Source organism: Ovis canadensis, chromosome 25 (genome assembly GCF_042477335.2).
Source record: "Ovis canadensis isolate MfBH-ARS-UI-01 breed Bighorn chromosome 25, ARS-UI_OviCan_v2, whole genome shotgun sequence".
NCBI lineage: Eukaryota > Metazoa > Chordata > Mammalia > Artiodactyla > Bovidae > Ovis > Ovis canadensis.
The window spans coordinates 61,311,822-61,338,168 of NC_091269.1; the positions used below are offsets into that span (position 1 = coordinate 61,311,822).

The 26,347-nt window shown below is 46.6% G+C and overlaps 1 protein-coding gene across 1 annotated transcript; it reads right to left on the reverse strand.

Moving 5' to 3' along the window:
• Positions 1–517: 517 nt before the first annotated feature.
• Positions 518–12,443, reverse strand: MSMB (microseminoprotein beta). Its single transcript, XM_069572305.1, has 4 exons — positions 12,367–12,443; positions 6,982–7,078; positions 5,511–5,616; positions 518–779 (listed from the first exon to the last, which is right to left on the reverse strand). Exons 1-4 carry the CDS (start codon positions 12,406–12,408, stop codon positions 650–652), a joined length of 375 nt encoding a protein of 124 aa, XP_069428406.1. The 5' UTR covers positions 12,409–12,443; the 3' UTR covers positions 518–649.
• Between the last annotated feature and the right edge of the window lie 13,904 nt (positions 12,444–26,347).

A 26,347-nucleotide genomic window follows, 5' to 3' on the forward strand; every position in this document is an offset into this window, starting at 1 on the left:
GATCAACACTGTCACTGTTTTCAGTTCCTAGGTTTTAAAAACTGATACTGGAGCCCTGTGCCCAAGCCATTCCCCAACAGCAAGTCAGGACTCCTGGCTTTTTCACACCCACTGGGCTGCCTGTGGCCTTGGAGGCACTTCTTCCAGGTTAACCTCAGGCAAACACGGACATATATGAGGGACCCAGAAGATGCTCTCTGAAGAACAGGAAGGAAGAATAAGCATGGAAACCTCAAAGAAAAGAGGATTTCATCTCCAAGACATATTTATTTTTTGAATTGCTCACCAGATAGTGGGACCCTGGGGCAGCAAGGCACAGATGATCAAAAGCAAGAAAAGCAGCAGTGCTCCTCTGAGTGAGGGACACACAATGATCTGTTGCAGTGGAGGGAAAAAGTCGTAACTTTTATCAACATTTATTTTTGTTTCCTCCTTTATCTGTTTGCATGCTTTATAATGTGTGTTTATATCAATGCATACATAATTTGTCAATTAAAAGTATACACATACTCAAGTGTTTGCTTAAAACATTCTTTACTAATAGGTAGGGTTATACAATCAGGCTGTTAGAGGCCATAGGAGAAGGAAGCCTGACCTGGGAGAACCTGGGGCCCCCCAGGTGGGGAGCTCTGGCCCCATGAACAGCGCATTATAACACCCAGGCCTCAACAGCGCAGGTCTTTGATGGGTTCTCCTTCTCCAGCACTGTATAGGTGCAGGTCTCCTTGTTGAAGACTGCCTGGCACTTGTCTCTGTCATAACCCATAGGTGTAGCTGCGCTGTCATTGAGAGAAGAACATGTGTTAGAAGGAACAGGATGCCCAGCCTCCCTGGGGGCTGAGCTGGAGGCCGCCCACACTCCAGGTGTCTGGAGTGCCCCTCACCTACATAAGGGAATCTTAATATGTCACTCTCAGAAATCTGCACCCCAATACACAGGGCCTGAACTATGAACGCAGACCATCCCTGATGTCATGGCTAAATTCCATCCTGCACAGACTGGACTGCAGCAAGTCCCAACAGGCCCAGAGGTCTGGACTCCTCCGAGGCTGGGCAGCCTGCTCCAGCCTGACTCTCCTTGTCCTTGCTGCTCAGGAAGTAGCCAGCACTACTGCTGCCTGAATGCGGGAAGGGAACAGTTGTCCCAGCCCTGGCACGAAGGCCGGTTCTGTCAGGAGCTATCTCAGCCAACGGGAACAATGCATCACTTCAGTCAGGGGCCATGGGACCCAGGGAGAAGCGGATGAAAACTGGCAAAGATCTCCCTGGGGAGAATCCACCCACACATTCAAGGGTGCAAACAATTTTAGGGCTCATTGCCCTCTTGAAACCCACCGGTAAACTCCAGATTTAAATTGCCCATCTTCAAAGTGCACACAAAATACCCATCTCCCTGGCCTTTGTGACAACGTTTCCTTCCACAAAGTAACCTTTGACTTATTTTAACAAAAGAGGACATTTCAATCCTATTCCCAAAGGGTAATATGGAAACCAAAGGGAACACTGGAAGAAGCTTTTCCCAAGGGTGGGTGACCTGGGTAGTGGGCAGTCCAGAGCAGCCTGGGCCTGGGCCACCAACCTCAAGCTCAATTGCTTCTGGGCAGCTTCAAATCTGGACAGTGTCCCTTAAAGAGTGCAATGAGTGGAGAAATTCCCCCAGAGAAAATTTTATCAAAACATGTATCACCAAAAAAAAAAAAAAAACTCCCAAGAGGAACTCCATAGACGGTGATATAATTGTAGGAGAAAGGGGCTGAAGACTCTGAGCAGCAGAAAAAGTGTGCCAGTCTCCTCCATGTGGAGCTCGGTGCTGAGTGAGATAGCAAGTCAGTTTCTATCCCAGGATCGAGGGACATAACCGGTCTAGAGAAGACATTAAATGTGTTTTAAGTTAATGAATTTAAATGAATCTGTGTGCTAGTCGCTCAGTAGTGTTCAGCTCTTTGTGATCCATGGCCTGTTGCCCGAGGCTCCTCTGTCCATGGGATTCTCCAGGCAAGAATCCTGGAGTGGTTTGCCATTCCCTGCTCCAGGGGACCTTCCCAGGCCTCCAACCCATTTCTCTTATGTTTCCTGCATGGCTGCTGCTGCTAAGTCACTTCAGTCGTGTCCGACTCTGTGCAACCCCATAGACAGCAGCCCACCAGGCTCCCCCGTCCCTGGGACTCTGCAGGCAAGAATCCTGGAGTGGTTTGCCATTCCCTGCTCCAGGGGACCAACCCAGGGATCCAACCCATTTCTCTTATGTCTCCTGCATGGCAGGAGGGTTCTTTACTGAGCCGCCAGGGTAGGCTGAATTTATATGAAGAATCTCATTTAATTAACTTATTTTTTTGGCCTTACTTCTCATCTTGCAGGATCTTTGTTCACCAACCAGACATTGAACCCAGGCCCATGGCAGCGAAAATGCCAAGTCCTAAACACTGAACCACCAGGGAACTCCCTCATTTAATTCTCCTATTCCCTTGATTATCCCTACTTTATGGTGAGGAAACTGAGTCTCAGAGAGATTAAGAAACTTATTCAGGGTCACACAGCTGCTATACAAGGGAATGGAGATTCAGACTCAGGTACTCTGGCCCCAGCATCGAGGCTCTTTTCACTTCACTGTCTTCCACACTAGGTCCGTGAGACCCCTAGAAAAGGATCGCATTGACATGGCTGTGATGAGGCATCACAGAGTGGGGTGGGGAGGGTCAAATCTAGTGCACAGGGATGCTTTGGCCACTGTGGAGGGGTACTCTGGTGTCAGAGAGGAAAGGCTCACTGGGCTTAACCTTGCTGGTGCTATCACACTCCAGAGTCACATTGACCCTTGATACAAAGACAAAACTCAGGTTTCAGGAGCACAGAAGCAAGGTTCAGTTGCACTATAGGACTCAGTCAAGGCAATGCCTGCAAACCTGCTTCAGGTGGCCAGACAGACAGACTCTGGATCCGGTATTCCTTTTGTTCCACTTAGCACTCGGCATGGGGCATGCTCAACAAATGGATTCAGGACTTTCCAGGTACTTAAACTCCAGTAGCACTCGGGTGTTTTGATTTAAGTCAAGTGTTTGTGCTTCTACTCCTTGGTGATAGGTATCAAGACTCTCTGAGGCACCTAATAAAATCCAAATTGCATGGCCTCCTGTAGATCCTGACTCAGTAGGTTTCAGAGGTGGGCCCCAGCAATCTGTATTTCATTAAGCTTCTCAGATGAGTCTGTGATCGGGCAAGTTTGGGGAACACTTCTTTACACTAATTCTTCTATCAGCAAAGCCACTCTTGTCCTTGTCAAACACTAGGGCCAAGACTGATGTCAAGACAGCAGATGGATGGGGATGGGAGGAGTGGAGGTGGGATGGCTGATTTGGATGCAACTGCTGAGGAGACAGGAGAATTAGGACCACTTTGCAGGTACTCTCTGCTTTATTGGCCCGAGTACCAGAACTCTGGGATCCAGGAGAAAGCATCTGCACAAACTCAGTCAAACTTGAGCGGTGGAGCAACTTCGGGTTTAGCGTACAAGGTCCACTACAGAGCATCCTTTGCTCCTCACATCCATACCCTCTGCCTGTGTTCAGAGCCATTCCTGTTCCTGCAAATTGCCACAGGCCAAGCAAGGCTGCCCGAAAGCCAGATCCCTTCCAGAACAGCTTCAGACTGCTGGGTACCCGTTCCTGTTTTTAGCAACCCATATGGATATAGATATTTAATAATAAAAGTTATTATCAAGATTCAAAAATGACCTAAAGGAAACAAATCTGAGGTGGAAGGAACCCATTAACAGATACATGGATAAACAAAATGTGATTTTATATATATGTATATACATATATAATATTATCTATAGATATCTATGTATCCATACGGATTATCTGCAGATATCTATATAGCTATATATGTGATTTTATATATACGTATATACATATATAATATTATCTATAGATATCTATGTATCATACAGATTATCTGCAGATATCTATATATCTATATATGTGATTTTATATATACGTATATACATATATAATATTATCTATAGATATCTATGTATCATACAGATTATCTGCAGATATCTATATATCTATATATGTGATTTTATATATACATATATACATATATAATATTATCTATAGATATCTATGTATCCATACAGATTATCTATAGATATCTATATATCTATATATAATGTAGACATAATTTAATACATTTAAATTTATAGATAACACATATTATTATATATTTAAATTTAATATATTTATCTACCTAATATATATGTGATATAATATATTGAATGTAATTTTTTCCTTTTTAAAGCTGAAAAATGTTTACTGTATATATGCAGTGAAACATTATTCAGCTTTAAAAAGGAAGGGAGTTCCTAGACATGCTACAACATGCATGGAGCTCGAGGATGTCACGCCGGCATGAGCCAGCGCAGGTGTTCAGGACGAGCCTCCCCAGGATGCGCCACTTTTTCACGAAGCTTATTCTGAGCTAAAAGCAATAGACACATTGCAGGCTCAAAAGAAACTGCTGTCCCCACCCCCCAGCTCCCTAGGAAGCATTCAAGCTGAGGATTCTTCCCAGAGAAGCGTTATCACCAGAGAGAAACTGTACTTAAGTGACCCCATTCATATGTCAGGGTAAACATCTGAGCGACTGAGCTGATTGAAACATCTAATTATGAAGCGTATACTCTTACTCTTTTCATCCTGTGAATGACGCTTCTGTCCTTGCAAAGCCCAAGCCCCGGTCTCTTTCCTTAGCACAGGATGGCATATGTACCTCATTTTACCTGCCTTTGTGCTTCTGTCTCTAAACCTCTCATGTTTGTGGGATTCCCGTACACATGAAAATAAATTTGATTTTTTCCTGTTAATCAGTCTCATGTAAATTTAGTTCTTAGCCAGAAGAACCTGGGGGGGGGGGCAGTTTTCTTCCTTCCCAATAGCAGTCATAAAAGGACAAACACTGTACAATTCCACCTAGGGTTGTCAAATTCATTGAAACAGCCTGGGACGGTGGTTGCCGGGAACTAGGGAGAGCAGGAGGTGGGGAATTATTGCTTAATGGGTCTGGGATTTCAGTTTGGGAAGAAGAAAGATTTCTGGAGATGGATGGTGGAGATGGTTGCACAAAATCACAAATATACTTAATGCCACTGAAAGTTACTTTTTATAATGGTTAAAATGGTAAATTTCATGTTATGTATATTTTACCATGATTTAAAAAAAGAAAAGAAAGAAATAGGATTGAAAACTAAACTTCCTTCAAGATGGGATTTGGGGATTGGGGTTTTTTTGTTTGTTTTTTAAATTTTTTGGCATGGCTGCTCAGCATATGGAATCTTCGTCTCCCAACCAGGAATCAAGTCTGAGCCCCTTGCACTGGAAGCAATGCGTCTCAACCACTGGACCAGCAGGGAAGCCCCAGGATGGGATTTTGAAAGAGGGAGTAGCTGTTCCTCAGACAGCACCCCAATAGTGGCTGCCTCCCCCTCTCAGCCCGGTTGGCTTGAGACTTACGTGCTGCAACACTGAATTCCATCATCGTCACAGTGACAGCTTTCACAGTTGTCAGTCTTCCAGTCTGATCTCAGCTGGTGTGTGACTCCACTGAGATCCTTGCATCCTAAAATAATACATGTGGCATCATCAGCAGAGTCCTAGGCTCATGCAACCAGAAAAAGGACACTGGGGCTAGTTGGTACCATCTGTACTCCACCCCACTCAGAGAGAGAGAATCTCAATGATGTTACAAGCATCTCAGAAAAGTACTCATATATTCATCCATGGCTAAATTCAGTACTTTCTAACTCATACTACTCATCATGTTTTCCTTACAACAAGATTAAATCTATCCAGAGTTCATTTCAGAACAGACATTTCAAGAAAATGTAAGCCCCTCCCTCTTTAATTAGATAGCTATGATGAGCCAAAATCCCCTGATAGCTCAGGGGGAAAGGATACCTGTCAAACCTGAGATAGAGAAAAAAGAAAAAAAGAATCCACCTGTCACCCAGGAGACCTGGGTTCAATCTCTGGGTCAGGAAGATCCCCTGGAGAAGGGAACGGCAACCCACTCCAGTACGCTTGCCGGGAGATCCCACGGACAGAGGAGCCTGGCTGGCTACAGTCCATGGGGTCGCAAAAGAGTTAGACTTGACTGAGCAACTGAACAACACCAACAAATTATGAGCCCAGGAGTACTTAGGGCAACTTTTTTCTGCTGTATTATCTCTGGATAAATGCCTCTTTTCTCCTCTTTTACTTGGTTTTCAACCCCAAAAGCACATATGAAACATCTTGGACACTTTACAAAAAAAAAAAAAAAACCTGTGCCTGGGTACCAACACAGAACAAAGTAATCAGAATGTCTGGGCATGGGGCCTAGGCTGCCATATTTTTGGACATTTAGTCCATATTTTGGACCCTTAGTTGGTTCAAATGCTCAACCGTGAATGAGAACCACTGTTGTAGACTCACGGTGGTCCGTGGATCTCATGTATGCTTGAGGAGCCAGCAACATTAGGACCACGTGAGGTCATGAGACATGAAGACTCTCACTCCACTCCAGGCCCACAGAGTCAGAGTCTGTACTTTAGTAAGAGTCCCAGGGGGTTTGCAGACACATTCAGCATTTGAGAAGTACTGGAGTAATCAATGACTCTCAACCCTAACTGCATGTAGGTGTCAATCAAGAAGCTTCTAAATATGTAGATCCTATCCTTGAGAGTCTGACTTACCCGGTTTTGAATGGAGCCTGAACATTAGTACGCGTCAAAAATTCTCCAGGCAATTCTCATACAGCTAGGATTGAGAGGATTGAGAACCATTTTCTTATATAAATGGAATGTTGAAGCACCTCATTTTACTCCATTTATACATCTGCCCTAACCCTCTGTCTCATGCAGATTTAAGGTTATTCATCTGCCAATAGTTTATATTTACTGAGATGCAATCAAATAACAAAACATAGAAGTCAGGACTTACTTACCATCAGAGGCAGAGCTCTCATTAGGTATGACATAGCACTGGGCATCGCATAAACTCACGAAGGTGGCTAAGGCCGCAAAGCTGATCAGAAGAGCGTTCTGTGCAGGAAAGAAGGGTGAATGGATTCAGGTGCTGATTACTGACTGAGTGTCCTGTGTGGAGGGCCCTGCTGGGCTCTGACAGGTGGTGCGAAGGTAGAGCTTCTATCTTCAGATAATCTAACAAAGAAGCAAGGCTATAAAGTTACTGGAATTAACTGGGGAAAAAGCGAGACGTGAGTGAGAAGTCACAGAGCAATAATGTTAGTGTGCTATTTCACTGCCGAGGAGTTCAGGAAGCCCTCGTGGGTAGGAGATTTGTAGCTGCTTTGCAGGGCATGTATAATCTAAACGACAGAAATAAGGGATTGAAACGAGTTTCAAGAACATAGCAGAACAATGACAAAGATAATAAAACATTGACAAAGATGCGAAGACAAGTAAACCACAGGTGGAGACTCGCTGGAGCTAATTGGGATGGTCAGGGTTCTTAGACCACAGGGCTAAGAACTTCATTTTCCAGATGATAAAGGCACTGCTGATGGCTGGCATTGGATCTGTAGAACAAAGGGAAGCATCAGGTTGCTCTTGTCATCATTTTGAGGTGAGCAAACTAAACAAACTTTAAGGTGGGAATTTCCAAGAACCTTTTAAAAAGGAAGATGGGATGAGGGTACTTATTCTGTAAGTGTCTAAAATTAATTATGAGCTGACGCTACTTGAAGTAGTGTGTTGCTGATACAAAGAGAGAGAAATAAATGGAACAAAATTAAAAAAAAAAACAGAAAAAATAGACTTATTTATGAGTAAATATAAATATATATTATTAAAATAAATTTAGTCTTTGAAATCTGTAGAGAATGATTATTCAGTGAATGGTATTAGAACAAATGGTGAACTATTTGAGGAAGAAAAAAAGTTAATTTTCTACTTTAGTTATCACAATAAAATAAAAGGATTCAAAGGTTACATTTTTACAGTAAGACCATAAACTAATCACAGAAATACAGGAAAATATTCTAAGCAGAAAAGGAAAAGAAAATAAATAGGTTTAAATATGTAAAAGTTGTAAGTCATAAAATTAAAAAAACAATTACCAAATTTGGAGAACATCAATACATGAAGAGTTTCTATATATCAATGGGGAAAAGAGCAGCATAGCTGAAAAATGGTAAGCGACATTTCCCACACACAGGCACAGGCCCTGATAGAAGCGATGAATAAACAGGAGAGAGTTCTGCTGACGTACAGCACGAGAAATGTAACCATAGAGAAAACAGAGTCATAACGGGATGACAAAAATGGTGATTTCATTTATAACACCCAGAGGGAAACAGACATTTATGGGAAGTAAGACGCACAAGGGTGGTGTGTATTAGAACAATTTTTACGGAGTGTACACCCATTCAAATTCTTAAAACTCTTTACAGCCTTTGCCTTCATCACTTCTAAGTCTTTTCACTTCTAAGACTTGATCCTAAATAGAACAGCGCAGAGGATATCAGCTTCTCCTCAAGGATGGTCACTGCTGTGGGAAAACAGAAATAACCAGTGCTCAAGAACAGGACTGGTTTAGAAGATGGAGATTCAGAAAAGAAACCGGTCAACTGAGGAGGTAAGAGAAAATGAAGTGATGTGAGTAAATGATCACTATATATTATTAAGTGAAATACAGGTTGCAAAGCAGTTTGCTTGGAGTGATTCCTACAATGTAAAAAGACACAGAGAGAGACTGATGTTTTTGTGACACACTTCAGCAAGTCATTTTTGAGCTGAGGGATTGTGACTATTTCTTCTTTGGACTTTCATTTTCTAAATTGTCCACAATGAAATGCCTTGATTTTATAATCAAAGGAATAAACAAATCCTCACAACAAACTCTCCATACGTTTAGCTCAGGACCTGAGGCTGCACCTGCTCTCCCTGTTTTCTTCTTTTGAATAATCTTCAGCTTAAGGTCACTGTGGAAACCTGAATGTTTTCTAAAAAAAAAAAAAAAAAGCCAGCCTCATTAGCAAAATTTCTGCTCTCTTCATCCAAAAAGGGGGCTACTGGAAGCAGGGAAATGACCACAGAAATCTTGAAAGTCTCGTTTCACCGAGTCTCAGAACAGAGAGGTCAATGGACGCGAGCCAGGGCTGTGGACCAGGGTGAGTGAGGAGCGCAGGATTCCCACGACTCCTGCGGCGGCTCTGAGCAGAGGCCTGTGATGCGGTGACTGGAAGGTGGAGTCCGAACACGGTGGCCCAGGGAAAACCACTCAGTTAACCGACTGACACCATCTCGAAAATGCTTGTGGCATGGTTTCCTCTCTCTCTCTTCCTCTCCCTCTCTCTCCCCTCGTGAAAAGAGAGGTTCCCCTACTTGGGTGGGCGTCGCCAGGGTTGCTAATAAGGAACCCCCAGTCTCAAGCTCATTGAAGGAGAGGGCCTGGGCCTTTGAATGTTTACCAAGTGCCCCAGGTGAGACGCACAAGAGAAATGATCAAAACCAGTGCTGCTTCAATGTGCATGTGAATCCCTGCGAGATCTTATTAAATAAAAAGCAGATTCAGTGGAATTTAATGAGTCCTCATCCCAGCAAGCTCCCTGACAAGGCCAGTACTGCTGGTCGGAGGGCCACTTCTAAGCAGAGAAACCCTGAACTGCCCTCCACGCTCTGGTCTCCACAGCCCCTCCCGCCTTTCTCCGCTTCCTCTCTTGTCCTCAGTGAACATGGGCCCCTGGCACCCGCAGGCACGGGAGACAGTGCAGCGATAAAGCTGGCATCTGTTACAGTTTCTAGATGGTGGGGCTTCGTGCCCAGCCTTGAGATGAAGCGGGCTGGTGGTGCTCCTAGAAACTGTGTCCTTTGAGCTAAGTCGTTGGTCCTCGAAGAGCCTTGTCCTGTGTGATCAAGAGTCAGGTGTCTTCAGAGCGAGTCTTAGGCTGGGCACGGGCCCTGCCAGGGCTGTAGGTTAGGGTTAAGTTCACTCTGAAACTGGAGGAGGGGGTCTGAGTGGAATTGGGAGGATCCCATCATCTTTCTGCTATTTCCAGCTCTGTCTCAAGACAGTTTCTGAGGCGTGGCCCGAGGGACGATCCTCTCCAGCCTCACTCGCTGCTCCTGCCGGGGTGGGGGGCCACTTCCTTCTACTTCCCTTGAACCCTGAGAGCAGCCCACTCCATTCCCTTTTACTCATTCTACGAAAGGATACTTTGAAAAAGATCAAGTTTAAATTAAAGACAGAGAAGGGTCTGGATGAGTTTTTACAGATTTCGATGCACACTTCTTTCCTAATGCAGCATGAAAAATGAAAAGGCCTAGGGCACTGTCCCCAAATTTCGCAGAACATAAAAGTCACCCGGGCAGCTTAAAAACCCTGAAACTCAGGCAGGCCTCACTGCAGACCAATTAAGTCAGAATATCTGGGATGGGAGTCAGGTATCAGTATTTTTCACTGACCCCCAGGGGACTCCACCGCACAGGCAAGTTTAGGGACCACTGGCCTAGAGAGAGAGGCTCAGCTGCCCCACAGGCTCCGGGTGAGATCCCTGAGGCAGCTTCTTGCCTTCCCCAGGTCCAGTTTCCTGTAAAATGACACAATGCTGTAGCTCTGAAGTTATATTTAATTTCACAAATCACTCACTCAAAGCCAAGGAATTAAAGAATTAGAGACATATATGAAACCCAACCTGATCCCAAAATTACTGGAAGAAATAACAGCTTAGAGAACAGAAACAATGCTGAATTCACAAAGCTGTTCCCAAGCTCCCAGATGCTCATCCTCCTACACACGGTATTTCAAGTAGAGAAGATTCATGACCAGGTCACATTTACCCGGAACAGTACCCAGCAGAAACATCCACCACAGTTTATGAAAATAAAGACGGTACATATCTCATTTTCCTTCTCCTTTCTGTATGAAACCCGGTCACCCACCATTGTGATGAGCAGGAGTCCTTGCAAGTATGTGCATCTGGGGAAGGTCACACTGGGCTTATATCAGAGACGGCGACCGCACGCTTGGCATCATCAGGAAAGATAACACGCCAAGGTCACATTCAGTGTTTACAGAGGCTTGACTATCAACAGCAAAGGATCGTTTCAGATGATTTATGAGTCGTTCATAAATCAGGTCTCCACCCCAGTCATATGTTTACCCTTGCTGTTCCCACCCCAGTACGCATTCGCCTCTGCTGTGAAAGAGCAGAGGAAGAGAACTCTCCTTCCCTGAGCCTTCCCCTGTGCTGAGTGGGTGGTTAGGCACAGGGCATGCATCTTTTTTATTTCACACACAAAGAAACGAAGATTTACAGAGCCAGGTGTACAGGATGGGCTTCAGGAAGGAACGTGAGAACAGCTTAGCAGCCAGCCCAGCAGGCCTCCTGAGGGTATATTGTGAGACAGCAGAAATGCCCCAAGCCCCCCCACCATGGCTTGAGAACACAGCACCCTCGCAGACAGGGTTCACTGGACAACCCAGACTTTCTACAGGCCCTCTTCAATCTGAAGTCGCCGCTCCTGACTACGTCAGGCCAGCTTTCCTTCTCTTTGGGCAACCACGATCTTCTGAAAAGCCCAGGATGGCCTTTGGGGAGTGGCGTCAAACAGAACCTTCTGGTGTATTCGAGGAGCTTCGCATTTTACTAGTTTGCTCGGCCTGCCAGAACAAAATACTTAAAGTGGGTGGCTTAAGCAACAGGCGTTTACTTTCCGACAACTCTGGAGGCTAGAAGTCTGAGATCAAGGCTGTTAGCAGGGTCGATTTCTACTGAAGCCTCTCTCTAGGGCTCGTAGACGGCTATCTTCTTGCTGTGGTCTTCCCTCCAAGCACATCTGTGTCCTAATCTCCTTTTCTTAGGAGGATACCAGTCATATTGGATTATGGTACAGTCTAATAATGCCCTATCTTGAATACAGTCATTTCCTGAGGTACTGCTGCTGCTGCTGCTGCTGCTAAGTCGCTTCAGTCGTGTCCGACTCTGTGCGACCCCAGAGACGGCCGCCCACCGGGCTCCCCCACCCCTGGGATTCTCCAGGCAAGAACCCTGGAGTGGGTTGCCATTTCCTTCTCCAATGCATGAAGGTGAAAAGTGGAAGAGAAGTCGCTCAGTCGTGTCCGACTCTTAGCGACCCCATGGACTGCAGCCCACCAGGCTCCTCCGTCCATGGGATTCTCCAGGCGAGAGTACTGGAGTGGGGTGCCACTGCCTTCTCCGAGGTGCTAGGGCTTAGGATTTCAGCATATGAATTTGGGGGTAACACAGTTCAACCCATAGCACCACTGTATCCCCAAATGTCCCCCTACAGCCTGCCACAGTGCCCAAGCTTTCACCCTGGGTTTTCCCCTGCCCACAGAGGCTCACCTCTTTCTTGACTGGCTCTTGGAGCTCCGCAGAGCCGGCCATGGTGATCTTTTCCAGTGCCTGCCTCTACCTCTCCTAAAATAAGTCTTACCCCACAACACCGCTTGGGGGAGCTCTCCCTTTCCCCTGAGGGGCTGCCGCCCTTCTCACCAGGGACCCCACAGGCCCCTGCACACTTCTGCTGTCTTCTCATATGTTTAAACTGCCCGCTGCTGCCCCGAAGTTCCTGAAAGTCAGGGGCACATTTGTCGTGGTTCGTGGCCCTTTGGTTTCTTTTTAAACAAGTTTGAAGGATCTCACACAATGTGAGTCCCATCACACCTAAGTAGCATCTAGGACTTGCCATCCTAGAATCCTTGTCACAGGTGTGTGACTTCAGTTCCACAAGCAGACACGCTGAGCAGGACCCTCTTTAAAGGCCACACGGGAACTGCTACTGTACAGAGTCCCCCAGGAAAGATGGCAGTGGCTGATGCTGCTCCGAGCGCGAGGTGTCCAGAGGGCAGCGTCAACGGCTTGAGCGGCAGTGACAGTGAACAGAGGCAGTGGCGTCTCGCTGGAGCAGCGAGGTTTGGGAGTCTACCTGGCCTCGTGGCAGCCGAGCCTGTGTCTCTGGGCTTCCACAAAGCCTGTGAGCTGCCTGACATCTTTCTTTCCTACTCACAGCCTGGAGCAGGCTTGTTGCTTGCCACTAAGAGCTCTGGGACCGATTAGCGATCATGACTTATTCCTGTCCACGTTCCTCCCAGGGACTGGCCCGATGGCTGGCACAGAGCAGGCACGCAGGATAGAATCCCACCAGGTGATTCCAAGTGCTCCAGCGAAGGAGAAAGATCCTGACGGCGTCAACCAGTGCCATAGCTAGGAAGTACTCACCGGGTGTTCACCAGGTGCTACGAGGAAGGCAGTGCCTGTCTGTGTCCAGAGGAGCTGAGCTGGGGCTTCTGATGGGGAAGGGACTTTGTGAGCAGGTATGAGGGTGGTCCACAGGGAGCGGGGAGGAAGGAGTGCGGAAATGAACAGTCCTCAGACGATCCTGCAGGCAGCTCTGTCCAAACCTGCCTGACACATCTTCACTGTTTGATCCTCTTTCAGTTTCATAGACTGGAGGGACTTTATTTACTTCCTTATTTTAGATTTTTATACACATACACTCATACAGTGGTAGAAACAAAGAGAACATGGAGATAAGCAAAATAAATCCTGTGAAATTTTTAAAAGAAATTCTGTGGTTGTCCTGTCTGAAGAGAACTAATGTCAGCATTATGGAAGGTTCCCGTTAAGAACTTTCTAGGTATATCTATCTATCTATATACCATGGATTGTAACCGACCAGGCTCCTCTGTCCACGGAATTCTCCAGGCGAGATTACTGGAATGGGTAGCCATTCCCTTCTCCAAGGGATCTTTCAGACCCGAGGAGCGAACCTGGGTCTCCCGCATTGCAGGCAGATTCTTTACTGTCTGAGCCTTCCTTATTTTCATTAAGGAAAGGCAAAAATCATAAGTGCTTTTTCCCAAGATAGAACATGTACATAATACTATACGTGGGCTATAGAACGTCATTACAGAGTCTGCTTTTCTCATCTAGCAACGCTCTGGCCATCTTGTACAGTAACTATTTTAATGCCCACATTTCACTCCATAGAATGGCTCATTTATTTAATCAGCCTCCTCTTGTTGAACACTCAGGCTGTTTCTGACTTTTTTTTTAAGAATTAGGAACACCAACCTAGGAATTTTGTTTTTTAGATAAAAATTTCCCCACACTTACACTACTTTCCTTAGGATATATTCATAGAGGTAGAAATTCTGGGTTGGAAGTATTATTATTTCATTACTTGTTAACCTGAAAGGTGGGAAATGTTACTTTGCTTTAATTTACTTTTTTCTGATGATTGGCCAGGGTGGATATTTTTGGTATATCTATTTGCCGACTGCATTTCTCCTTCTGTGGGTAGCCCGCTGCCTTGTTCTTGTACCTACTTTTCTATTTTGATGGTATTTATATTTTTCTTTTGGATGAGTAGATAGGCTTTTATTATAGTAAAGATATTAATCTTCAACTGTCACAAATGTTAAAATATTTTCCTCACTTTTTTAAAGTTAAAACACTGACTCTGAAGATTGAACTAAGGACTGAGTAATTTTCCTCACCTCTATTTTTACCTTTCATGTGGTATTTTGACATACAGAGATTTTAAGCTTTTCCTTAGATCTATCAGGTATTCACTGTACAGCTCCTGCTTTTATTTATGCACGATTAGTAACTAGAGATGTCATGAGGTTCCCTTTTGGTGGTGCACCACATTTCAGAACAGTTTACTTTCAAATAGGTAATTGCACGTATCTGATTATTAAAAAAAAAAAAAAAAGCTTTTTCTTTTAAGAAAAAGCCTCTCTTCCACTTGTCTCCCAGACTCTCAGTTTCTCTCGTTAGAACTCCGGGCTGTTACTGATTCCTTAAATATCCGTCTTCCTGGAGGCAGTTTACACGGACGTATCCGTGCGCACTTGCCTTTTGAAACACCATTCATAGCGTGTTGCACACACTGTTCTGCATTTTGCCTTTTCCTCTTCTGCTAGTGCTCCGTTCTCTTTAATACTTGCCTAATAGAGATTCAAGTTCGATCCCCGGGTCAGGAAGATCCCCTGGAGAAGAAAATGGCAAACCACTCCAATATTCTTGCATGGGAAATCCCATGGACAGAGGATGCTGCTGCTGCTGCTGCTACTAAGTCGCTTCAGTCGTATCCGACTCTGTGTGACCCCACAGACGGCAGCCCACCAGGCTCCCCCGTCCCTGGGATTCTCCAGGCAAGAACACTGGAGTGGGTTGCCATTTCCTTCTCCAATGCATGAAAGTGAAAAGTGAAAGGAAGTCGCTCAGTCATGTCCAACCCTCAGCGACCCCATGGACTGCAGCCTACCAGGCTCCTCCGTCCATGGGATTTGAAATGAGCCCATGGGGTCACAAATGAGTTGGACACAAATTTGCAACTAAGCAATAACAATATCCTACCATCTGGCTGTAGGGTAACTAGTCTCTTATTGACGAAATCGCTATTTAAGTTGCTTCCAGGTTTTACTCTTACTAACCATGCTGCTACAAACATGCCTTTGAATCCCATTCCCATTAAAAAAGAAACCTTTGTATCTTTAAATAATTTAAGATTCACAAGAATTTGCGAAAACAGTACAGAGAGTTCCTGTGTATCATCAGCCAGCTTTTGCCAATGATAACATCTTAAATAACCGTGGAACATTTTCAAACCAACAAGAGATCAACCTTGGTACAATGGTAACGTACTAAAACTAAACTATAACTTTATTCTGATTTTATCAGTTTTCATATGCACTTTATGGCAATTTCTTGTGTCCAATTGCCACTTAATAGCACTTCCCACTTGCCTTTCTGGGCCTTTTCTACTCGTGTTATTTTCAAAGCAGGGTGGGGATAAGTGGAGGTGCCCCAGCACACGTGACATCTTAGAGCAGCTTTGTCCTTGCCCAAGTAACACTGGACATTGCCTAACCTTTTCACGACTGACAATCTCTGCCAGATGGTTTTTATAAAGGTCCTTGATTCATTTTCTGTTCATCTCTGGGTGTGTGTGTGTGTGTGTGTGTGTGTGTGTGTGTGAGAGAGAGAGACAGAGAGAGAGAGCGAGACAGAGAGAGAGAGAGAGAGAGAGCCTGGTATAGCAGGAAAAGTCTAGGATTCATACGACTTTAAAAAATGTTTCACAAATTTGTTCCCTACTTTTTTCCATAAAGATGGACATGATAAATTATAAACAAATATGACATATTGGTGCAAGGGAAAAATGATTTCAACTAGTCCAGTGACTGCACAGCTGCCTGGGTGTGTGATCCTGGGCAGCACACTGAAGGAGTGGCAAAAGCTTCCTAGTGCTGAAAAGTCAGTGTTGCTTAGGAAGGCTTAGGACCATGCGCTCTGCGGGCAGACAGACCAGAGCTGGACTCCTGATTCCAAAAGGTTTACTGTGTGTTCTCCGGCAAGTTACTTAACCTCTCTGAGTTTAACTATTCATCTAAAAGGGGGATTACAACAGCACCCACTCGGTCGAGTCGTTCTGAAAACTAAAGGGGGCAAAAGTACCAAGAGTAAAGCCAGGTCACCTTCAGCGGCTTCTCCTCCTGCTCCGAGTCAGGCTGGAGTCCTTCAGGGCCCATCAGCTCCTCCACGACCCTCGGCCCCCTGGCCCCTCTGACCTTGTTTTCCCTGCAGGCCAGTCACAGGATCCATGCCTACTGGCCTCGCCCTCCTTGCAGACCCCCAGTCACCTTCTCTGGAGGTCCTTTCCTGAGCAGCTACAGACCATCTACCCCATTTCTCATTGTCTGTCCCTCCCCCAGCTAGAACATCAGCTCCTTTAGGGCTGGCACTCCCCTCTTTTATTCATGTTTTTATTCCCAACCCTCAGGAAAGTGCCTGGTGCAGAGTAGGGGCTCAACAATATGTGTTGAGGGATCCGGAAACAAAACAGCGCTTGCCCAGTTCCTAACACCCAGTTCCTGCTCTGTACACGGAACCACAGCTGCACTGCTGCTGTCGTGTAAACTGAGAATGATGGGGACACCCACCAGGCCTGCCGTGAGATTTAAACTAAACCGCGTATGTCGGAAGGGTTGTAGAAACTGTGAAGTGCTATGCAGACAGGGGAGGAGCGTTCTGATTACAAGGTTGTTTACTGATACGCTTTCTGTGCATTAGAACCTTCACTGATTGTCTGGCTGATCCTCGGGTCTCAACAGATCACAGCCTGTCACAGAATAACCACGGCAGGCAAGTTCATCTGTCCCCATCAGGGTGCAAAGCTTACTGCTCCATGTTCTGCTGGCACAACTGGCCAGGATAAATGCTTGGCGAGGCGGCACACGTGCTCTCCCCATTGTTCCAAAAATGTGTGCCAGTCTCTTCCTCCACCCAAGTCACTGCTGACCTCTGGGGAGCATTCACCATGCCATCCCAGGCTCCAACTGTCCGGAGAGAGTTTTCCATGACTCTCCTTTGAAACTCACTTTCTAGGCAAGGAGTGTTGTGCCAGTATTTCATCTTGCTGTAATTAAAAAGGACAATGTGGAGACACTCTCCGGGGGAAGCTGGCTTGCGTGGAGAGGGAGCAGTGTCCTGGTGGGGTTGCCGTGTTCTAGGCTGTAATGCTCTGCAGAGGAAGCTGGGTCTTCCCACAGGGTCGCACCAAACTCCCCAGAAGCCCATAGATGAACGCTGACCTGACCAGGCCCGTTCACCACACTGGCTAGCACAAAACGGAAAAGGAACTGCCTGTGCCAGAAGGCGGCCCTGTGGCGGCACTCTAGCGGCCCAGCAAGGGGCTTCCTGGCAAGATCTCTGAGCTCTCCCACTCTGCAGCCACAGACAGAAGACCCTCTCACTATCCAGGAGCCCATGAGAAAGAGCGCCTGATTGGAACTCAGACATGCCGTCTGCAAACTCCACTCTCCCCCGTGTCCCACTGCATCTGTGGGCCAGGCTCTGCTTTTAGGAAATGCAGCCTGGGGAGCTGGGTGAGTGCAGAATCAGAGGGAGATTTAGACTAGAGGCTAAAACAGAAGGAAGTTCTAACCTCCTCAAGTTCTGCCCCTCCTCAAACCTGGGGCAAATTTCTTAACATTTCTGATCCTTATTTTTCTCATTTATTAAGTAGAGATGATAATCTCAATCCCAAAGAATTGGCCTGAAAAAATAATGAGAGATGTGTCTAAAGTGTTCAACCCAGTGCCAAGTAAAGGGTGATGTCATCTTTTTTTTTATTATAAAAGTATATTCAATGTATGTTAGTCTCGAGTGCACAATATAGTAATTCAACATTTAAATACATTACAAAACAATCGCAATAGTCTAGTAGCCATCTGTCTTCATACAGTTCTTAACAGTTCTATTGACCATATTCTTCACGTTGTGTTACACCCCTCTGATTTATTTATTTTATAACTGAAAGTTTGTGCTTAATCGCTTCCACCTGTCTCACTCAAGCACCCCCCTCCCTCCCGCTTCCCCCTGGTGGCCGCTGGTCTTTTCTCCCAGTCTATGAGTCTGTTTACCTTTTCTTTGCTCATTTGTTTTGCTTTCCCACAAGTTTCACTTATAAGTGAAATAATGCAGTGTTGGTCTTTCCCTGACTTATTTCCCTTCACATAACACCCTCTAGATCCATCCATTCTGTTGCAAATGGGAAGATTTCCTTCTTTTTTATGGGTGAGTAGTAATCCACTGTGTACCATGTCTTCTTTATCCATTCCTCTATCAATAGACACTTAGGTTGCGCCCATATCTTGACTATTGTAAATAACGCTGCGATGAACACGGGGATGCACATATCTTTTTGAGTCAGTGCTTTCATTTTCTTCAGGTAAACGCTCGGGAATGGGATTGCTGGACTGCATTATAGTTCTATCTTAATTTTTTGAGGAACCTCTGAGCTGTTTTCCATGGTGGCTGCACCAACTTGCGTTCCCATCTACAGCGCACAAAGGTTTCCTTTTCTGCACATCCTCACCAATGCTTCTTATTTGTTTTCTTTATGATGAGGACCACTCTGACAGGTGTGAGGTGGTATCTCAATATTGTTTTGATTTGTATTTCCCTAAAGATTAGCTTCTTTTCATATGACTGTTGGCTATCTGTACGAATTCTTTGGAAGCTTTTGCACAGGAAGGAAACCATCAACCAAACAAAAAGGCAGCCTACTGAATGGGAGAAGATATTTGCAAACAATATATCCCACAAGGGTTAACTTTCAAAACAGGTACAAATCTCAAGCAACTCAGTTCCCCAAACCCAAATAATCATTACAAAATGGGCAGAGGATCTGAGCAGGCACTTTTCCAAAGAAGACATACAGGTGGCCACCAGGCACACATGATGACTGTTGATAATGGCTGGCGCCACCAAGTATCGGCAGTTTGCTGTATACCCCCCCCCCCCCCGCCCCGGGAGTCTGGTGGCCAAGGCCTCCTCTTCTCTGGGAAGTGCCGGCGATGCCCTGCTTAGCTCTGTCTCTATAATATCCCTTCTGCTTTCACACTGGGGACGCTTCCATGAGCCACAAGCATGAACGCACACCTTACTGGGAATGCACCCTTCCCAACCTGTGGTCTATAGCTGGCGATTCTGGAGAAGAGAGAAGATAGGAGCAGTTACCTTCTCCAGGTGGCTGATCTCTACACATGTACGCTTTTATTTGCTAATTTCCTCTCAGAGGTAGCCTCAATGTCACATTTTATGAGGCTTGTGAAACCCCATTATATTTGCTAGGTAAATGCTTTTTCTGATGATCAAAACCTTACTTCGCTACAGTTTGGTTCTTTTCTGTAATTTCACCAATAGACCTTTAAGAAAATGTGAGTAAAATACTGGCACGTGGAAGAAGAGATTTGGTGCATTTATTTTATAAATATTGGCTGAGTGACTGTTTAAAGTTTTCTGATAGTACAGAAACCTTTTAAGTCTCAATCCAGGATTATCTTATTTTCAGAGATACAACTTTCCTTCACTTAACCCCAGGGGAGTCATGTTTGCTAAACTGATAGATGGCCTTTTAATAAAATTAACACAGATTCCTGCTTCCAATGGGAGAGATGTTGCCAAAAAACATTGCTGGCTCTTTATGTTTATGTATTGTTTTTGCCAAGTTGATTTTACAAGTGAGCCTTTAAAATGTTTTACTGTAACAAACTGTATTATATTGATTAAACAGAAACTATTGTAATCAGCAGCATCTCAGAACTAGAGGGACCCTCCCAGGATTGTGTGCTCTGCCTTTATGGACAAGGACTGAGACTGGGAGAATCCAGTGATTAGCTAATAAATTGCAGAGTTTCATACACTGTGAAGGGAAATGACTGTAGTCTCAGGGAGTGGAGCAAAGGGCCAATAAAGAATGAAAGTGGGTCACCTCAGGTCCATCCGAAGTATAGAAATAATAGGACCAACCTGCTTATCTCCCAGGGTGATCTCCCATCTGAGGAAATTGATAGAGGGCAAAGAATAAATATAAAACACTTTAAGACAAACTAAGCTTTTCTTGCTGTAATCACAGCAAAGAGTGTTTAGGAGTTCCTGGTGAACAACTATTGGTCTAATTTTTAATGTTTTGGGATGAGCCATCTTTGAAATGGAAAATACTGTTTTGCCAGCAGGAATTCAGTCCTGCTGACACTTGGGATTAAGCAGATGATGATGAGAGAGAATACGCCATTCTCTAAGACGACCTTGGGAAACCAAGCTTTGCAATGGAGTCTCCATAATAGACACTGTTCTTGTAGATAATTTTTCACAGAGCCTGTAGAGCCAGACAAGAGTGGTCAAGGCACATTTCCCACTCAGTCTCAGCCACATTCTTGTGTCTTCTAAGCTGCTGTTTCCGGGAATTTGGGCTGCTGTGGTTAGAGGTGTGACTTCCTCTGACTTGCCGTTTGTCACACAAAAGAGGGTGGATTCCAGGGAGACATCAGCCAGAGTGAGGTCCTCAGCACCTCACCTCCCGCTGCACCCACCGGAGCCAAACCTGGGGAGCAGCTTTACGAGTCCCCAGCCTCAGCTCTGCCCCATGAGCTGCTCAGCGTCCACAGAATCACAGAGCCCACAGTGGAGGCTGCTGCAAGGTGGGTACCCAGGATCAGGGCGGCCCCCCGCTCACTAGTCTTCAAGGTGATTACTTATCTCCCATCTGTCCCTCTGCATTCCTTCCAGAGCCTGTCCAAATTGTTCTCACTTCTCTTAAACCTCCCACCCACCTGTGAAGCTTCCTTCACATCCAGAAGATAATCACACAGGCAACAGAGGTGAGAACTGCCCCCTGCGACCTGCACCTTCTATTCCTTTCCTTTCCCTCCAGGTCCCTTTTCTGTATCAGACTGACTGTCTGTATCCCACCCCGCCCCCATCCGACACACACACACACACACACCCCTCCCAGGGACGCCTCCAGCCTCCCTGGTGACAAGTGGTCTTGAAGGTGCAGATGGAAAGCACCCAGCACTCGAGAGTTGCTGAGCTCCCAGCCAGGGAAAGTGTGATCCTCACCAAAGAGCCATCTTCCCTGAGGGCCCACCCAGCCCCGTCAGTCTTTCACTTTAGAGCCTGATACCCCACCGCTGGGAACTGGGAGGCCTAGCATGCTGCAGGCCACGGGATCGCAAAGAGCTGGACACGGCAGGGCGGCTGACCACCACCAGCAGCACCACCATCCTCGGGAGGACCAGCTTCTGCATCAGCCAGGATGCCGTCCATTAGAAAAATGAACTCAAATGAACATAGGCCGTATTTTGGGTTCACGCATTCAGACCAGGGGTAAACTAGCTTCTGGGTTTAGGGGATCAGACCTTGTCTGGCCTTGTGATATAAACTGTCACTCTCCAGGGACTTCACTGGCTGTCCAGGGGTTAAGACTCCCTGCCTCCACTGCAGAGGGCATGGGTTTGACCCCTGGGCAGGAAACTAAGAACCCACATGCTGCACGGCATGGCCAAAGAAAAACAAATGAAAGAAAAAGTTTGCTCTCCAGAAATCAAAACAATGGAGGCCGATGAAAGTCCATATATTAATCTATGCCAAATTAGTATTTCCATCTATTTTAATACAATAAGATGAATCCACTGCCACTTGCCGAAAGACGCCGCAGAGGAGCCTTAACACCGCAGAGCAGTGGGAGTGTGAGGCTTGGGCTTCCCGGACCACCCCGGGACGAGGCAGACCACCCCAACAGAGCAGCAGGAGAGTCAGGCGGAAAAAGGTGAACGCACACCAGCAGAGCAGCGGGAGTGTCAGGCGTGGGCTTCCTGGACCACCCCGGGACGAGGTAGACGCACACCAACAGAGCATGGGAGTGTCAGGCGGAAAAAGGTGAACGCACACCAACAGAGCATGGGAGTGTCAGGCGGAAAAAGGTGAACGCACACCAGCAGAGCAGCGGGAGTGTCAGGCGTGGGCTTCCTGGACCACCCCGGGATGAGGTAGATGCACACCAACAGAGCAGCAGGAGAGTCAGGCGGAAAAAGGTGAACGCACACCAGCAGAGCAGCGGGAGTGTCAGGCGTGGTTTCCTGGACCACCCGGGACAAGGTGAACGCACACCAACAGAGTAGCGGGAGAGTCAGGATGAAAAAGGTGAACACACACCAGCAGAGCAGCAGGAGTGTCAGGCGTGGTTTCCTGGACCACCCGGGACAAGGTGAACGCACACCAACAGAGCAGCGGGAGAGTCAGGCGGAAAAAGGTGAATGCACACCAGCAGAGCAGCGGGAGAGTCAGGCGTGGGCTTCCTGGACCACCCTGGGACAAGGTAGACGCCATGAGTGGTGTCTGCTTGAATAGGTATTGGAAGAATGTGCTCGAAGCTGACAAGCCAAGGACCAGGAAGATTTCTGGTGAACTAGTTGCTGGTTTTTTTCCTGTAAGGCAATTGGGACCCTTATCTGCTGCTGCTAAGTCACTTCAGCCGTGTCCGACTCTGTGCGACCCCATAAACAGCAGCCCACCAGGCTCCTCTGTCCCTGGGATTCTCCAGGCAAGAATACTGGAGTGGGTTGCCATGTCCTTCTCCAGTGCATGAAAGTCAATAGTGAAAGGGAAGTCGCTCAGTCGTGTCTGACCCTCAGCGACCCCGTGGACTCAGCCTACCCGGCTCCTCCACCCATGGGACTTTCCAGGCAGAGGACTGGAGTGGAGAACCCTTATCTGGAGGAGGGTAAAAACAACAGACACAAATGAAGCATGGAAACAAAGAAATTGAGCTAAAGCAAACACATCTGGGATTAACTCCCAGAACCTGGGAAACAAAAGCAAGTTTTGTTGCAGAGAAACCGGAGACCCAGCACCCCAAGGAAGCTCGGATTAAAGGCTATTTGGTTTGTCAAGTGGATTAAAGGCTATTTGGTCAAGGATCATGTGTGTACAGCTTGGAGTGACTGCGCAAAGAACCCGGGAACCACTGCCTCCCTGACCTTGACCGGGGCTGTCCAAAGACTGCACCCTTTGTGAAGCTGATGCTTGCCTTCTTTTGCAGATAAGGCGGTGACAGTGAGGCTCTGTGGACAGATAGCTTGTTCCCTCTTTCTGGAATAGTATTCAAAACATTGAGCAACCAATAGGACTCAACCACTGACCCACCAGTACAGCTGGCAATGTGTCTGGGGGACCCTGCTGTACCAGGTGTTAGATCTTCGATTTCTGTGCCTAGTGAGGTGGAGGGGTCAGGTTCTTAGCTGAATGGAGGCACTCGGGGGTTTCCAGCCAGTGATCACTGATTTGCCAGGACGCCTGAACTGATGCCTGCCAGCATCACCAGCCTTGACGTTCTCCTACAGAGCACCTGCAAAGCAAAGCACCCCCCAGAACCAGAGAAGACAGTCAGCCAGCAGCCTTCACAGTCTTGCTATGAGCAGAACCTCCCAGAGCCACCTGAGAAGTGAGGGCTAAGAGGCAGGAACAGAGCAGAAGCCAGCACAGCAGGCCCTCATAACTGCTGATACGCGGCGCCTCCTTGCATTCTCACTCCCGTTTTACTAATGGGACACCTGAGGTTTAGAGGGATGGAGAAATCTATCTGGGGTTTTCAGGTGGTGAGAAGGAGGCAACATCTGAACTCAAGTCTGCTGACTCAAAGCCTGTGGTCTTTTTTTTTTTTAATAAACATTTTATTTTTACATTGAAATAGAGTTAATTTACAATGTTGTGTTAATTTCTGGTGTATAGCAAAGCGATTCGTATATAGATATGTATGTATATATATTTATGTTTTGGGTTCTTTTCCATTATATGTTATTACAAGAGAAGGTCCTTGCACTACACAGCACGGCCCTTGTTGTTTACTATTTTATATATAGCAGTAAATGGCAACCCACTCCAGTGCTCTTGCCTGGAGAATCCCAGGGACGGGGGAGCCTGGTGGGCTGCCGTCTATGGGGTCGCATGGAGCCGGACACGGCTGAAGCGGCTCAGAAGCAGCAGCAGCAGCGTGTGTATTTTAGCCCCAAACTCCTAACTTACTCCTCTCTTCCTTCCCCTTTGGCAACCATAGTTTGTTTGCTATGTCTGTGAGTTTCTGTCTGTTCGTTTGTATCATTTTTTAAGATTCCTACATTGATATACCTGTCCTCCTTTTATGGTCTTCTTCCCACACCTGCCTGAAGGGCCCCGCAGCCGCTGGATTCAAGCAAAAAGAAATAAGCACCGTGGAGCCAGAGCGCCAGGACAGCAGCTGCTACCTGGATGGGGTTTTCAGGCCAGGGAAATCCACGGCCCTCTTCCTTTCCCTTCCTGCTCCCTTGACAATGGGTCTGAGCTTCCCATGGCTTTTGGCATCAGGAAATTCCAACAGATGCTAATCAGCCTTACAATCTCGATGAGGTTAACAACCCACATGCTCCCATTTTTATTTTTCAAACCCACCCTTCCTTATAGGCATTCACTAGGGAAATAAGTGCCTCTCAGACTTTGTTAGCTAACCATGGTTAACTGAAAAGGAGCATCCAGCTAATTCAGTATGTGACCTTGGGCAAACGGATCACTCTCCCAGGTCTCGGGTTCCTCTTTGGTGACTGAAGGAGAGTCCTCAAGAGGACTCTTGAGATGACAAGCTCAAACGCTTCAGTGGCAAGTTAGGAAACGTGAGTGGAGTGGGTGTGGCGTTTGGATGTTAAACGCGAGTTAAGAGCCTTCCCTCCTCAGTAAATTTGCATTGTTTCTCGTGAAATGTATTATCACTTCCAGTTTGTCTTGCTTTATCTCCGTTTTGATGGAGACGTGTGTAAAAGGTACCCGGGAGCTGGGCCAGTGTGATAAGTGACTGCTGACACCCAGTTTAAGAAGACGATAGGAGTGGCAGCCTTCATGCTGGCCCAGGGAGTGTTAGCAACCCACGACCAAAGGGCCCGCACAGCTACGCATCAGCCAGCTGTTTTAAGGCCTCAGTTATAGCGCTGACTTCTGATATGTTCTGATACTGCTATCAGTTATTTTTTTATAGTTTCATTACCCATGTATGGCTGTGCTGGGTCTTGGTCCTGCACGGACTTTTCTCTGGTTGCGGGGCGCAGGGTCCGCTCTCTAGCTGTGGCGCGTGGGCTTCTCACTGTGGCGGCCTCTCTTGCTCTGGAGCAAGGGTGCTGGGGCGCGCAGGCTCAGCAGGCGTGGCTCTCGGGCTCCAGCGCGCAGGCTCAGCAGCCGTGGCTCTCGGGCTCCAGCGCGCAGGCTCAGCAGCCGTGGCTCTCGGGCTCCAGCGCGCAGGCTCAGCAGGCGTGGCTCTCGGGCTCCCGCGCGCAGGCTCAGCAGCCGTGGCTCTCGGGCTCCAGCGCGCACCCTCAGCAGGCGTGGCTCTCGGGCTCCAGCGCGCACCCTCAGCAGCCGTGGCACACAGTCCTTATTGCTCCAAGGCATGTGTGATCTTCCCGCATCAGGGATCGAACCAGTATCTCCTGCCTTGGCAGGCAGATTCTTTAGCACTGAGCCACCTGGGAAGCCCCTATTATTATTTATAAATGAAGACATAGGCAATAACCATACAAACTTAAAAGGGCATATATTTACTCTTTGGATATATTGGTCCAATACACTATCAGAAAACAAACAGGACTCCTTTTAGACAGGTATTATAGACTGAACGTTTGTGCCTCCCCCCAACATATGTGGACGTCCTACCCCACCATCGTGATCCTCTCTTAAGGATATATCTGGCAGGTTCTACTAACTGCAAGCTTGTGTATGCCAATGGCTGGGAAATTTTTAATACCGAGTGCCTTTAACAACAGTATAAAAGCAAATGGACACACACATAAAATCAAGGATGTGCGTCTTTGTTTAGGCAAGAGCACACAAGGAGATTCAGGTGGAGGTTCACAAGTCTTAAGGAACCTAAGGCAGAATTTTGACAGTAGCAAGGGAACTTGGGAGACAATTGTCAAGCTTGTAAAGCGATTGGCTGGCTTAAAGAGCA